General features: G+C 36.7%; 1 protein-coding gene and 1 non-coding gene across 2 annotated transcripts; both read right to left on the bottom strand.

The window, feature by feature from the left end:
• Positions 1 to 6,023: 6,023 nt before the first annotated feature.
• LOC141651810 (uncharacterized) lies at positions 6,024 to 6,778 on the bottom strand. Its single transcript, XM_074459507.1, has 2 exons — positions 6,572 to 6,778; positions 6,024 to 6,365 (listed from the first exon to the last, which is right to left on the bottom strand). The coding sequence occupies exons 1-2, from the start codon at positions 6,776 to 6,778 to the stop codon at positions 6,024 to 6,026; spliced, it is 549 nt and encodes a 182-aa protein (XP_074315608.1).
• A 4,589-nt stretch (positions 6,779 to 11,367) lies between these two features.
• LOC141653970 (small nucleolar RNA R71) lies at positions 11,368 to 11,473 on the bottom strand. The gene has a single exon (XR_012547556.1). It is a non-coding gene; the product is annotated as a small nucleolar RNA R71 (small nucleolar RNA).
• Positions 11,474 to 15,891: the final 4,418 nt, after the last annotated feature.

The raw sequence follows: 15,891 nt of genomic DNA, 5'->3' as shown, positions 1-15,891 counted from the left end.
CTTACCGTTTGGAGTTGCCCCCGAATTTGAGCAAGGTTCATAATGTCTTCCATGTATCTCAGTTGAGGAAGTACATAAGTGATCCGAGCCATGTTATTCAAGAAGAAATCCCAGATTTGGAACCCAACTTGGCTTTGGAAGAAAGGCCGATCCGAATCCTCGAAAGGGCAAACAAGCAACTTAGAAACAAAGTGGTGCCCCTAGTTCGTATACTTTGGCGTTGTGGAAATGTCGAAGAAGAAACTTGGGAGCCTGAATCCTCTATGTTAGCTAAATATCCCGAACTTTTCTCGTGAGGTAATCCTCTTTCCTTTATCTAATTCTTGTGAGTTTTAGCTATCCTTTCGAGTGTTCCTCTCCTTCTCTTAAATACCCTCCGCGTTAGTAGTCCTTGCTTAGTTGTTTAAAAGTCGTAGTTAGAGTTTGGTCATAGCTAGTGGAGTTATTATCCTTTTTATAGAGTTTCGAACTAAAGATTTTTGGAAATGTTTTAATGTTTTCCACTGGTTTTAACGTCAATGAGTAGTAAAGCTCGTTATTGGAGACGTCCGATAATTGGTTTTCTCATTTGTTGGTGTAAAAATATATATTTTTATGTCTTTGATTTGGAATGTTGATGTTCTTGGACGGCCGACGAGGATATTCCGTTCCATTGAAAAGACACTTATATTTCATACGTTCATATTTTGAAGATTTTGTTTACTTGATTTTAAAGAGATAGACCTACATATATACAATGTTCCTTCTTCCAAGTTTCGGGGACGAAACTTCTTAAAAGGAGGGATGATTGTAACACCCCGTAAATTTGAAGACCTTTATTATATTTTAAGAGTAATATTTTAATCTATTTTAATTTAATATTAATTTATTTGAAATAAAATTTATTTGATAAAATATAACCTTATTTTATTTTGAAGAAATGTAATCATTTTTGATAGTTTAGAAATGTTTAAAAGTGATTTAAACTATATTTAAACCTTTTCCTTTGATAAAATAGATTTCGGATAAAAGTCGTAAAATTGGGATTTTCCCATTTCTTACGGTCGTTGGGTAAACGAGTTTGGATATTGGGCATATGAGTACTTAATCTTTTAGTAAAATCGTGTTTAAGAACTTTAATTTTCTCGGAAATCGCGTTCGACGAATATTTCTAATTTCCGTCGAAACGAACCAAAACATCAACAAATGACCCATCTCCCCATGCCTTTGGCTGGCCACCTACCCTCCATTTGTCCCCTCTTCCAATTTTCATTTCCTCCATAACTCAATCTATCTCCTCCTTCTCTCAAACACCAAAAACCCACTAAAAATCCTCCTTACAATCCCTAAATCCACCATAAATCCTTCATTTCTCCACCAAATCTCATAAAAATTATATATTTGGAATCCTCTCTTCAATCCTCATCTACTAGTAAGCTTTATTTTCATTTCTCCCAATTTTTGTTTAAGACACTTTTTTTTAGGGTTTCGAATTTAAGCTTAATAATTGTGTTTTTGTTGTTCTTATAGGTGAAGAATTTGAAGATGAGTTAGGTGACTCATATGTTGTTGAAGATGAAGAGTAATTTTGGGTTTTAGAAGCTTTCTCAAGTTATTACTTGTCTCTTTGCTAGCTTAAGGTAACTATTCCGAGTTACTCGACGAATTAATGTCACATAAGTAGTTGTTAGTAGCTTTAGTTGTTGTTTGTTGTTATTGTGGTATATCATGTTTATGGTTGATGTTAATGTTTGGTATTCATGTTGATTTTCATATGTTTAAGGCTTGAGATGGATTAAGTATTGTTGAATGATGCTTGATAAGTGTTGTAGCATTGTTAGAATGGGTTTTGGACAAAAAAAAAGACAACCGTGACAGTCTTTGTTCACGGGCCCAAAACTTGACCCGTGTGATGCCCACGGCAGGCCCGGGGTTGGTCCGTGACTTTGGGGTCGGGTTTTGGGGTTTAATGCTTAATGTTTTGAGTTCTTTGGAGTATGTATTTAAGCATGGTAGTACTTTGAGCATGGGATTAGTTTTATTATGCTAAAATTATGTTGAATTAGCCATTTTGTAAATTAAAATAAAGTCTTTAGTTTGATAGCATTCACATGTTAGGAATTGGAATTTAGCATGAGAATGATATTATGATAATTGGTTGAGTTAGACCAAAATGGGCAATTTCATTATGATAGAATGTTGTTGAGATAATCATTTCATAAGTTGGATGTTTATAATTATGTCAATAGTAGTCACATGACAAGAATTGGAATTTAGCATGAGAATAATATTAGAGTAAATTATCAATTACACCCACGCCAAATACACATTTTTACATTTACTCCCACGTCAATTTTTTTTTTTAAATTACACCCAAATTAATAGCTCCGGTTATAATTTGCACCCAAGTCCATTTTCAGGTGAAAAAATTAATAAAATGACGATTTTGCCCCTGCATCTATCCTATCTTCTTTATGCTTCCCTTTCATTTTCTCAGTAACCACCATCATTTTGTATTTTCGTTGCTCCCTCTACATCACCATGGTTGAACCTCCAATTAGTAGTTGACATGGCTCGCACACCACCATAGTACTATTTGAAATTGGAGTAATCGGTCCACATATATCGGCATGAACAAGCTCGAGTTTCTGAGATGCATGCTCTCCAGGTACTTCTCTTAGGAAAAGAGACGCAATGTTGTTTTCCTTTCAAACAGTCGGTACACACAGTTGTGATTTCGTCGATCTCGGATAGCCCTCTCACCATTTCTTTCGGTTGTAGTGTTTTCAGGCCTTTGTATTCGAGATGGCCATACCTCTTATGCCATAGTTCAGTGACATCTCCATCTTTAGTTGTTGTACGTAGACAAAAGTCTGACTTCAATTGCACTTCCGGCCAATTCCGCCGGTCAATTGCACTTTCGAATTGATTGCTAATTTCTGGGTTTTATAATGGTCTGGCATTAACCGACATTATTTGTAATGTTTATAAATTGCTTGGCATTAAACAATGGGAGACTTACCTTGAGGAGGGGGAGGTCTTTAAATTAAATTGGGGAAGATGAGGGAGAAAGATATAGAAGAATGGATGAGAATGAGGAGAAAAAACAAGGTGGGTTCATAGAAGGAGGAGGAAGGAAGGGCAAAATCGTCCTAAAATCAATTTTTTTTAAAAAAAAATTGAATTTTGACGAAAAAGTGGCCGGATTCCGATATTGGGTGCAATTTGTAAACTGAGCTATTAACTTGGGTGTAATTTAATAAAAAAATTTGACGTGGGAGTAAATGTAAAAATGTGTATTTGACGTGGGTGTAATTGATAATTTACTCATAATATTATAATGAATTAAATGAATTGGGCCAAAATGGGTCAAGACTCTGAGCTGGGCCAGTTTGACTAAATGAGTTTGGTCAAACTAGGTTTAAACCGGTCAGCCTCGATTTGACCAGTGACCCGTCGCGGGACTTGGGTTGAGGGTTTGTCTTTGAGGTGATATTGGTTGTCATTGGATGTTTTATGTTGATTCCTTGATATTTGTAATTATCATTTCACATGTTGGTTGTTGGATGCCTTATGCTTGGGTCTTGTTGCCTCTTTGCCATTTTAGCTTGTTCTCATGGATTATGGTACTAGTGATTAGCTGGAATTTAGATTATTATTGATATTGGAGATATTGTTGGATTGTCAGCTAAATATGCTCTTGCGAGGCCTTTCATATGCTAGGGTGTGTATGATCATTTGTGTGTGCAAGTTTGGACTCTTTGCCCTTTTTTTTGGTTAATTGGGTGTCCTACTTGTCTTGTGTGGTGTGGGCTAAAGTATTCAAGTTGGGACTAGGTCCTAGGTGAGTATTTCGGCCTTCATCATAGATAGGCCATTATAGTCTTTGACGAGTGTATGTTTGCGGCTTAATAGCCTTTGTGTCTTAGCTTGGTGGGTTTATATCCAAGTTAGGGCATGACCTCCTGACGTACTCGTAGAAGTATGTGGTCAGCTTAAGTATTAGCCAACCCTTTGGTGGACTCCTTAGGGGTACTCATGTGTGTGATCATGGGTCTTGGATGCGGTATTTTTCGCTTGTCGCTAGGTCTACGCAGGTTTAGGACTAGGGTGTTTACCTTACCTCGTGGTATAGACTCGAGTTACAGAGTGACTATTGACTGTACTAGGAACTTATGCCTGTCTCTAGATATATTGTCCTTTCTTGTTTGATGATTCTATGAATCATAGAAGGTGAGATGCAAGCCGGCTATGGTTGATAGAGTTTGGATTCCTGGATGTTATGTGATTCACATGATAGTGTAGTATGAGTCGGTCTAGTATTCACATGCTAGGACTATGTGTTATTATATTGTTGTTCACATGATAAGCATGATTGTCTAGCATCTATATGCTAAGGCTATGTGTTATTCATATTCATATTCTTATGTTTACATGTTATATTAATCATGACATTTCGTGGCTGGGAGAACTCGGAGTTACTCCCCACTGACTGTGGCTTTCGTATTTGTATAAAATGCGATTGACAGGTAGGTGATGCATATATAGGGTACATGGACGAGCTAGCGAGCAAAGTAACCTTGGGACCTAGATTGGCTTTATTTTATTGTGACCCTTAAACACTTTTTATGTCATATACTTTTTTTTAGGGACATATGTCTCCCTTTTTCATATTTGGGTTGTATAACTTTGTTTCGCGACTTTAGCGATGTTTTATTTATGAGATTTATTTAGACCTTGCATGTTTGACACCTTCCCATTTGGATATTTTTATAACAGGTTTAGGTTTTAAAAATTACAGGTTTTTACCCAAATGAACCTATTACAAACATATCCATGCAGTTTTTATCTAGAATTATGTGTTTACTTTTCCGCAATAAATGAGGGTGTCACACTTAGGGACGGTATTTCCAGCTCAACTGGTTGAACCGCTTCCATTCCATATACCAAGTAATACGGGTTTGCTTCCGTGGCTGTTCTAATTGAAGTTCTATACTCCCATAATGCAAAGGGTATCTATTCTGGCCATTCTTTATAGTTGCCAGACATATTCCTTAAAATGGTTGTAACTGTCTTATTAGCAGCCTCTACCGCACCATTTGGCTGTGGCCGGTATGGTGATGACTTGTGATGTTTGATTTTATACTTTTCAAGTACAACCTCGGTCTCGGCTTGGAAATGAGTTCCATGATCACTGATGAACTCATGTGGTACTCCGTACCGGCAAATGATGTCATTCTGAATAAACTGTGCTACTTGCTTCGCTTTTAGCACTTTGTAAGACTTAGCCTCTACCCACTTCGTGAAGTAGTCGATTGCAACAAGAATAAAACAATGCCTTTCAGTTCCTGATGGGTGAACTTTTCCGATGATGTCGATTCCCCAGGTTGAAAATGGCCAGGGTGACGTCATGGTGTATAACATAGAAGGTGCCACATGCTGTACATTTGCGAATATCTGATAATTGTGACAGTGCCTGACATATTTACAACAATCTGTTTCCATCGTTGTCCAATAATAACCAAGTCTTATGATCGTTTAAACTAACATATGGTCGTTCATGTGTAGCCTGCACTCACCGTCATGGACTTTTTCCATAACCTTTTTAGCTGTCAGTTTATCGATACATCGCAACAAAACACCTTGAGCCGTCTTCTTGTACAACTGCCTGTCATCGGTCTTAATGAAATGGGCGGATAACATTCGTAGGGCGGGTTTTCCATGCGTGTCAAGGCCGGGAGGATACTCTCCTGTTTCCTTGAATTTCAAAATGGCTGTGTACCAGGGTTCGGTTTCACCTTCCTCGGTATCATTGATTACATTCACATAGGCAGGTGACGATCTTTGTTCGACACATATTGGCATACTGTTTATGTGGTCGGGAATGTTGATCAACGCAGCTAACTTGGACAATACATCTGCAAATTGGTTTTCCTCTCTCGGGAGGTGAACATATTGAATGTCTTCAAAGTATTTTCCAATTCTTCGATTCTGGTTTGATACGGGGCTAAAATTTGGCTCCTAATTTTCCATGACCCACTCACTTAATTGATCACAAGGGATGAGTCTACATGAACTAGAAACTTCTTTACACCCAAGTCTAGAGCACCACGTAAACCAAGCAAACATGCTTCATATTCAGTGGCGTTGTTTGTGACATTGAAATCCAGTTTGATGGACACGGGCACGTGTTCACCTGTTGGCAAGATAAGGAGTATACCTACTCCATATCTCATATAGTTCGATGCTTCATCGAAATACAAATCCCATATGTCATTCTCGACGTGTACCACATTTTCGTCGGGAAATGACCAAGTGTCCATGACTTCTGTTGCTTCGATCGGGTTGTCAGCGAGGAAATCGGAAACCGCCCTTCCCTTGATCACCTTCAAAGGTACATATTTGAGATCAAACTCTGGTAACATGAGGGTCCATCTCGACATTCTTCCATTTAGCACTGGTTTTTCAAACAAGTACTTGATCAGATCCATTTTTGAGTAGACACTTACACTCTAGCTGAGCATTAATATCTTAATTTCTTCGTTGCCCAGACTAGGGCCAGACACGTCTTTTCAAGAGGTGTGTACTTTACTTCATAGTCTAAAAACTTTTTACTGATGTAGTAAATAACTCTTTCTTCTTTGTCAACTGTTTGGGCTAGCATAGCCCCCATTGCCGTATCCGTAACAGTTAGATATAGCGATAGTGGCAGCCCGGCTACTGGTGGGCTGAAAAGTGGTGGAGAAGACAGTACTTCTTTTACTTTATCGAATGCAGCCTGACACTGGCCATCCCACATAACTGTTAGGTTCATATACCCCTATTAGGCTCATCTAATTCATTTTATAAATTAAAAATAATTTATATTTATGTGGATCTAGTGCATGTTGGAAAATGTGTCCTCAACAATAATGCGATCACATGATTTAATATCATAATTAAATCTCATATCAAGAATACAAAAGGGATGATTCTTTATACAGTCAACTGATCATCATTAATCGGTAATGATTGGCTAACTAGAGTTTGACATTACTGTCGTGTGACGGTGGTGGTCAGTTGATCCCTTTAGGTCACACCTATAGGATGAGGCCCAAATAGATATTTAGTTAATTGTATGCGATACAGATTAATTAATTCCTTAATTATGGGAGTGTGATTTTGCGTCTTATTGTAATGTGATTAAATAAGATTTAATTTAGTATTTAAGTGTTAAATTGTTAAATTAGTTGAGGTTTTATATAAGTTTTGAGGTAGAGGTAATTGGTTATTTAAAGTTACAAGAAGTTGTAATTTTAACTAACTAGCAATTATAGGACCCATTATATATTGATATAATGGTAGTATACTACTCAAAAGTGGAGTGTATATTATATTATTAATTGTAATATTTAAGTGTTAAATGATTACATTAATAAATAATTATGTAAGATAGTTAAACATATGACTTATAAGCATTTGTGGGACAAATGATAAAAGGCAATAATAGAGCTAAAGAGCTCCATATTGCCGGCCAAAGGAGAGCAAAAGATGCTCCCTTTTGTCTTTTGTTTATTTTGGTTAGAGTGTAATAGTGACATATCACATAAGATTCAATCATGCTACATCTTACATAAATGTTTCCTACACCCTACCTATGTTATACAAACAAGTAAAAACAAGAGGAAAAGATTCCCCCTTGTAAGATGAGCACCGGTTTTGTGCTCTTATATATGAGCATTTGTTGCTCATTTTTTCCTTCTTGTTTTTAGCTTGTTTTCTCTCATACTTTCCTCACATGCAAAATCCTCCAAATACTCTCAAATACTAATACTCTCCAACTATTACTAGAAGTAGTAATACTAGAAATATTAGTAATATTAAGGAAGTATTTCTACTACATATCTAGTTAATATTAGTAGGAATTTTTGGGTTAAATCTTGGGTGCAACTTATTGGAGTGTCTTATATACTTGGAGTCTTAGGAGGATCATCCATCATATTATAGCTCAAGAACAAGTGAAGGTAGGAGACCTTACTTGTGCCCACAAATCCGAAATTTACAATGTAAGGGACATTGTTTTCTTATAAATCTTTCCTTTTGTTATGCATGCACTAGATCTAAAAAACAAATAATTAACAAGTTAATTATTTCACTATTAGAGGAGTCTAATAATAGGTATATAAACCTAACAAGTGGTATCAGAGCATAAGGATGTTGCATGCATAATCGGTTATTGTTTTTCCGAGTTAAAAGGTTAACATATAAAACTAAAATTTTTTGATTTATAAGTATAAGCCACGAAATCATCATGCATATTATATATTCTGGTCCTAAAATATTTTTAGGTCATTTTTATAATTTATGGAAATTTATAGCTCATTATAATGATTTTTAGTGATTTTATTCATTTTTATGATTAAAATAAACTTTTATTCACTAAAATAAGTTAACCTTCACTACTGGCTGTGGTATTTTAGTATAAACTCATATGAATATTTTATGTATTGCATGTAAAATATCATATTAATGTGATTAATATTTCATGATCTATGAATTTTTAGTGTAAAAATGGCATAAATGGAGGTTAAAATGACTAAAAATGGTTAAACTTACTCTATGATCTTGAAAATTTTATATGACCTCACATGAATATTTTACAAGTTATGTGTAAAATATCGTATTAATTGGATTAATATTGCATGATTTATGATTTTTATGAGATAAAAACGGATTAAAAGAGGTAAAATGGTTAAAAATAGTTAAATTTCGAATTGGGACATAAAACTTCAATATGTTGTCACATGCATAATTTAAAGAGTGTATGTAAATTTCGAGATTAAATGATCTCATTTAGCATGATTTATGAATTTTTAGTGTAAAAATGGCATAAATAGTGACTATTTTAGCATAAATTGCTAAAACGAATTGCATGGCATGAGAAAATTATTTTAGGTTGCATAAATATCCCACTAATCATATCTAATGTTGTAAAATTTATTGGATTAAGTTTTGGATACTTTAGATGTTTTATGAGATAAAATCGATAAAACGCAACTATATTTTCTCAAAATTAATTCGAAAATTTTAACCATGTTTTTTGACATTATGAGTGTCATGGAAATATTACAGAATGTTAAAAAATTTAAAATTCAAATTTTGAAATTATTGTAATTTAATTTGGATTTATTTCATAAATGTTATGATTTTAAGGTAAAAAATGAGCATAAAAATTAAATCAAGTTGAATTATAGTCAAAAATTGAGTGATGACTAATTTTTGAGTTCTAAGAGTATTAGGATAATTAACTTGAGCTTAGATGTGATTTAAGTGTTAATTTGTGATTTTAAGAAGTTACGATCACGTATTTCCATAAAATCGGATTATATAAACGATACAAGTTAAATATGGTGATTTGGCACATAATTTGGCATGATAGGTATATATTATAATGCTGCATATTTAAATTGTTGAATCTCTTTTATTTATATAATTTTGGATTATGTAATTTTGTCTTAGTATGACCTTAGTTTTAATCGATATTACCCGTAATGAAAGGGAATCTTGATTCGGTTGTAATTTAATGTGATCTCGTATCACTTTTTTTTTTTTTTTTTCCATTTTACAAATGTATAATAGGAATAGTTTTGTATTTTTATTATTATTTGTAATTATGGAGCTTCTTCAAGGGAATATTGATCGAGTAGTTTGAAAGTACTCGATCGAGGGGTTTATTAGTTTATACGGGCTTTAGTAACCCGTGATGGATTATTTTGTTAAGTATTACACTTCCCTATATAAGGAAGTTGTAATTAGGTTAATAAACATACTTTTCATACTTTACACACTGTTTTTACTTCTCTTAATCTCTGAAACTTTTGCCCTAATTACTCTTGCTTTGGTGGATTGATCTCTACGCCGAATTCTTGTTGATTGTAATCATTCTTTCTCCTTTAATCTCAACCCTTTGTTCTACTTTAATTTTGTGTTCTCTTATTATTATTTCTCTTGCTCTGGTTTAATTAATGCTTGATTATTATTCCGTTATGTCTCTCATTAGCACACTTTTTGTTATTATTGTTAATCACATTAAGAACATGAGTAGCTAAATCTCTCTATGTTAGGACTAGGGAATCCATGGTAGGATTGTGACGATGTAGCGAATAGGCTAGATGATTTATATGTGAGAATTTGTCCCCATAGTAATTTAACTGTAACACCAATTTAGTTGAGTGCACGCTTCTAAATTATATTAATCTGGTTAACTTTGTTCCTGGATCGGAAGATTGGAATAAACAGACCTGCTATGAACAGTAGACTACCCTAATGAGGACGGAAGTTAAGTTAATGGAATTCTAGGGTGGATAGCGGACCGGAAGGACCTTTCCCATGCCCTTCTCATAGTAGATTGTCTAGGCTATTTGCAACTGAGTCGATAGACTACCATGGTGAACCGAAATCCTGGCATACCCTCTCTTATTTGATCACCCTTATCGTATTTTCTCACTTTTATTGCTCTTACTTTATTTCTCTGGCCTTTAAACCTTCAGTAGTTTAGAAAATCAATCTAAAAACCCCCATTTGTGACCTAGATAGACGGACTAAGGATAGATATCTTGCCTCCCTGTGGAGATCGACCCTACTTATCACTAGCTTCTGGTTAGTATATTTAGGTTTTATTTTTGGTACAGAAACGACCGTATTAAATTTTGGCGCCGTTGCCGGAGAGGCAATAGCCCTATCTGTCTTATTTGTTTCGTTTGTCTCTTTTTGTCTCAGGGAATTTTTATTCCTTGAGACAGTTCTCACTTATTTCTTTCAGTATTGTGTATGCCCAGGTCTAACATGTGAGAATTAGTTCCTGCTGATCCTGAGCCAGAGAGATAATTTCGGCATAGACTCCGTCTGCAAAGGAAGATTCAAAAGGAAGACTTGAGTACTTTTGAACCCGAGCTACAACACTTTCTTTTTGCAGAAGATCCGTCTTGTGAAGAAGACAATTCTATTTCTCCTATCAAGCCAGTAAAGATGCCTAATATTGCGAGTCACTCGGAGCCCACAGCTGCCTCGATTCCTAAGGGTTTCAAGCTTGCGACAGAGGATGGTAATACTTTCGACATTAGACCGTCCTACATTAATTTAGTCTAAAGGAACCTGTTTCGCGGGGGGGGGTGGCGGGTGAAGATCCGCGAAAACACATGGAGGTCTTTACTGACTATTGCTCTACCATTCCCGCCACTAAGGGAGTGACCCAGGACAAGATAAAGGAAGTCCTGTTTCCTTTTTCACTGACCGATGGAGCCAGGGAGTGGCTCACTGATCTTGATCGTGCTGCAGCCGGTATCACTAACTGGGAGACTCTTGCTCTTGCCTTTTATAAAAGGTACTTTCCTCCACAACGTACTAATCAGCTGAGGGGAAAGATTACAAGTTTCAAGCAGGCACCTGATGAGAATTTCTATGAAGCTTGGTGTCGTTTCAAGAAGTTGGTGCGGTCTCTTCCTCACCATGGTTTTGATCTGTGGTTTTTGTGCAACCAGCTCTACAATGGTTTGTATGATGACCACCGTGCTATACTTGATGCCTCATCTAATAGGAGATTCCAAAAGAATAATGATGATGATAAGGGATGGGGTATTATTGAGGAGATGGCGACCCATTGTGCCGAGTATGGGAACCCGAGAGACGGCATCCGGACAGTGCATTCAGTCGACAATGCAGTTGTGGCTCAGCTGGAAGCCATGAATGCCCGTTTTGGTAAGTTAGAATTGCAAGCTGCTGGTGATCAACAAACGGTCCACTTGTTAACTAGACAAGAGACAGTTACTTATGAGAGATGTGGGAGTAATGACGGTCACACTTCTATTGACTGTCTGACAGAGAAGGAGCAAGTCCTTGCCTTTCAGCAATATAGGCAAGGAGGAGGTTCCTATTACAATAATCAAAGTGCAGTCCATCCCAATTTGAGGTGGACCAGACAGAATGTTCTAAATCCTACTCTTCCTCCGCAGCAGCACCAAGCCCATGTTCCTCCTCATAAGGCTCAACAAGGCTTTCAAAAGCCTCCATCCTTTCCACCGCCGCATCAAGGAGCGTCCTCTAGTGGAGTTAGTGAGTTGGCTGAATTAAAGTCGATGATACAATCATTGACTAAGCAGATGCAAATGAGTGATCAACAAAAAGAAGCATCAATTAAGTCACTTGAGACCCAAGTTGCCCAACTTGCCGCTAGCCAGTCCACGAGAAAACCGGGTCATTTACCGTCTCAATCCAAGAATAATCCACATGAGACGATAAATTTGATTAACTTGCGCAGTGGTCTTTCTTATGAAGGACCCAAATTGTCAACTGTTAAGGACATATCAGACCCGAGGAGTGCTGTTGCGGATGATGAACAGGCGTCAATTGCTGAAAACATGCTTAATCCGAAGAATATACTCGATCGACTGATTTCTGGTGGTCGATCGAGTAGAAATGCTGGTGATAATACTCGATCGAGTGGTTCTGAGGTTCGATCGAGTAAATTGGATAATCAAGGATTCGATCGAGTGGCTGAAAGTACTCGATCGAATGAAAATTCTGGGGAAAGTGTTCGATCGAGTGATATTTTGCCTCGATCGAACAATGTTGATATTGAGGAACTCGATCGAGAGGCTGATAATGCTCGATCGAGTGAAAAGGCTGCTGAAAGACCTCGATCGAGAGGTAAAAAGGTTCGATCGAGTGAAAATGAGTTTGAACCTGCCGAGACATTGGAAGAAAGGAATAAAGGGCTCGAAATTCCTATCACTGTGCCCTTTCCAAGGCGATTGCAAAACAACAAAGCTAATCAACAGTTCAGAAAATTTGCCGAGCTCCTGAAAAGCCTACATGTTAATGTTCCAATCGCCGAGCTGCTTACTCAGGTACCCTCTTATATGAAATTCATGAAAGAAATCTTATCGTGTAAGAGGCATATAAATGACCATGAAATGGTAGCTTTGACTGAAGTAGGGTCTGCCTTAGTTCAGAATAAGTTGCCACCCAAACAAACAGACCCGGGTAGCTTCTCAATTCCGTGTCATATAGGAACCCATTTGATTGATAATGCACTATGCGATCTAGGTGCTAGTGTGAGCGTCTTACCTTTGTCTCTTGCTAAGAGACTCGGTCTTACCAAATTTAATTGCACTAATATGACCGTTCAGATGGCCGACCGTAGTATATCACGGCCACTAGGAGTTATAGAGGACATGCCTGTCAAGATCGGGAGATTCTTTATTCACGTAGACTTTGTGGTACTTGACATCCCCGAGGATACTCACACCCCTATCATTTTAGGGAGACCATTTTTATTCACTACTCGTGCAGTGATTGACGTCGGGGGGAAGACACTTACATTCCAGGTAGGAGATGAAGAGCTGATTTTTCATCAGTCCAAATCTCGTAGGGCTCCCATGCAAGTTCAACCTTGTAATGCCCTATCCTCTATTGACTCAGATACAGACACTCCAGCTGAAGATATTGAATACTGTGCTGCAATTGTAACCCCTCCGCCTCAGACTGAGAGCAAAAAGGAGGACCATTCTTCTGTTTTCCTTGCTGCAGGTACAGATAGAGTGGATGCTGGAGTTGATATCGGTCAAAGTGCATTTAAAGTCAATCAAAGTGATGGAGATGCCAATGTCGATGGGAAAGACAAAAGGAAGAAGAAAGTTCGTGTATACGTGGATGTTAACTACTCTCCTTCCGTTAGTTCAAATTCAAACTCATGGTGATCGAAGAGGACGGTCCGAAATGCTGAAGGGACCTCCTCCAGCCAGAAGCCCTCATGTGGGCTATTGAAGTGTTTTGGACAGTAAGCGGGGAATGCCCCATGTAACAACTTGTAAATTTTGAATTTCCGTTAAGATTCTTTTATTGCGTTTTTAGACTGTTAGACATTAGTTTAATTAGTTTAGCGAAAACAGACTATAGACTGCTTAATTTTGTGATTTGGTATTATCGGGAAATGTTTTTGTGTGTTTTTATGCAGGTTTGGGGAAATTATATTGCATTGGGATGTGTTCCACGAGAAAACAACTCGATGGAATACTTTTTGTACTCGATCGAGAGGATTGCCATGCACAACTGTTCGATCGAGTGGTTTCAGACACTCGATCGAAATGCCAAAAATGAGGATTACTTGATCGAGAGGTATTTTGTTCGATCGAGCAGAATGAATACCAGAGTCCTCGATCGAGTGATTTCAAATCACTCGATCGAGTGAATACGCTTATTATACACAGGGAGACTTCTATTCTTCCTCTATTTTTCATTCTAACTTCTTTTTCTCTTATTTGTGCGATACCTATTGCGATTTTTCCCCAAATCTCCCTTTAATCTTTCCCTAAAACCAAATCAATCACCCACGTTATCTTCCTTGCTATTATATCGACATAAACCCCCATTTTTCCCCTTAAAATTCGTTTGTGTTGCTTCTAATTTTGGGAATTAGGGTTTTTTCGGGTTTTTCGATTGAAATCCGTCTTTTGCTGCATTTCTTTGTCGATTTATTGCTTAATTTCGTGGGTCAATCATCAAGTAAGTACTTCCCTACATTCCTTTGTTGTTTAATTGATTGTTTTTCGACAAATTGGAGGATTAGGGTTTGATTTTTCGAAATTATTTTCAAAAATCCGGTTCCAATTAGGGGATTCACTACTACAAAACTAGGAAACCACAACGGCCCTTTAACAACGCTTATTCACGAAAATTACGAAAAGACGTTGAATGGATTATTGTTTTTCCACGCAATTTTACTAAACTTAATTACAATGGTTTTATTTTGTCACCTGTTGTTATTAGTTTTAATAACGGGTAAAACTTATATAACCGTTGTTAATATAAAAACTAATAACAACAGTTTACTTTGTAATACATTATAACCGTTGTTAATAATTTGGCTCAAAATTAGTGAAAAGTAATTACAACGGTTATATTAGAACCCGTTGTTAATACTTTTTAACAACGGTTGTCAAAGGAACCGTTGTTAATATATAATCCAATGACAACGGGTTTATGTGTAATAACCGTTGTCAATACTTTCAAGCAAATACCACGAATATATACCACACAAACACAGATCAGCTACAGCCACAAACATAAACACACAACCACACTCTTTCTCATCGTCTCTTTCTTATCGTCTCTTTCTCATCGTCGCTTTATCATCTCCGTCACTGTTGTTGTCATCGTCTCTTTCTTTCTCTAATTATCAGGTACATATCTATCGCTTTATGGTTTTAGGTTTTGTCATCTCCGTCATTATTGTTCTTTCTCTAATTATTTTATTTGCTGTGTTTTTCTCCGTCATTGTTCTTTCTCTAATTATTCGCTTAGTTTTTCTGCGTTTATTAGAAAAACAAATTAAATAAAATAAAACAAAGAAGATGATGGAGAGGATAGTAAAACAAATCCACATTTAACATACATAAACTTAATTAATTGATATATATACATAAAATTAATGTATTGCTAAAAATACAGTTCTTAGATGTTCATATAGGGATGCATTCTCTTCTATGAGAATCATCCTCTCCTCCTTTGCTATTTGGAGGTTTCATTCCGCAGATGCAATATCTTCATATAGCTGCATTATCTGCGGCTCTAACTCCTGCACCAAGCCATGTTTCACTACGGCTCTAAATCCTGCACCAAGCCAGGTCCGAGCTTGCTCAAGGAAGAGCATGTTCTTCCTCTCGATTTCCAGCAAGCGGCGTATGAAACTTTTGTTGTACTCGGTCATAATGCATGTTAAACGAATGGTATCATTCATTATTGAAGGAAGTTTGGAGTTTATTAGGTTTTAAAGATTTAGGGTTTGGAGTTTAGGGTGGAGATAGTGATATAATGGATTGGTTATTGAGATAGTGGAATGAATTTATAATTAGTATATGTGTCGTTTGAGTTGTT

The sequence above is a fragment of the Silene latifolia genome, chromosome 4 (genome assembly GCF_048544455.1).
Source record: "Silene latifolia isolate original U9 population chromosome 4, ASM4854445v1, whole genome shotgun sequence".
NCBI lineage: Eukaryota > Viridiplantae > Streptophyta > Magnoliopsida > Caryophyllales > Caryophyllaceae > Silene > Silene latifolia.
Note: the sequence above shows the minus strand (reverse complement) of the source record. Positions and strands in the feature narration are given on the sequence as shown.

Excerpts from the sequence above, each read along its gene's own strand:
- LOC141651810 (XM_074459507.1), bottom strand. The coding sequence starts at position 6,778 with ATGTGGGATGGCCAGTGTCAGGCTGCATTCGATAAAGTAAAAGAAGTA. Across the intron at positions 6,366-6,571 it reads AAAAGTTTTTAGACTATGAA|GTGATCAAGGGAAGGGCGGT; the intron begins GTAAAGTACACA and ends GTACCTTTGAAG.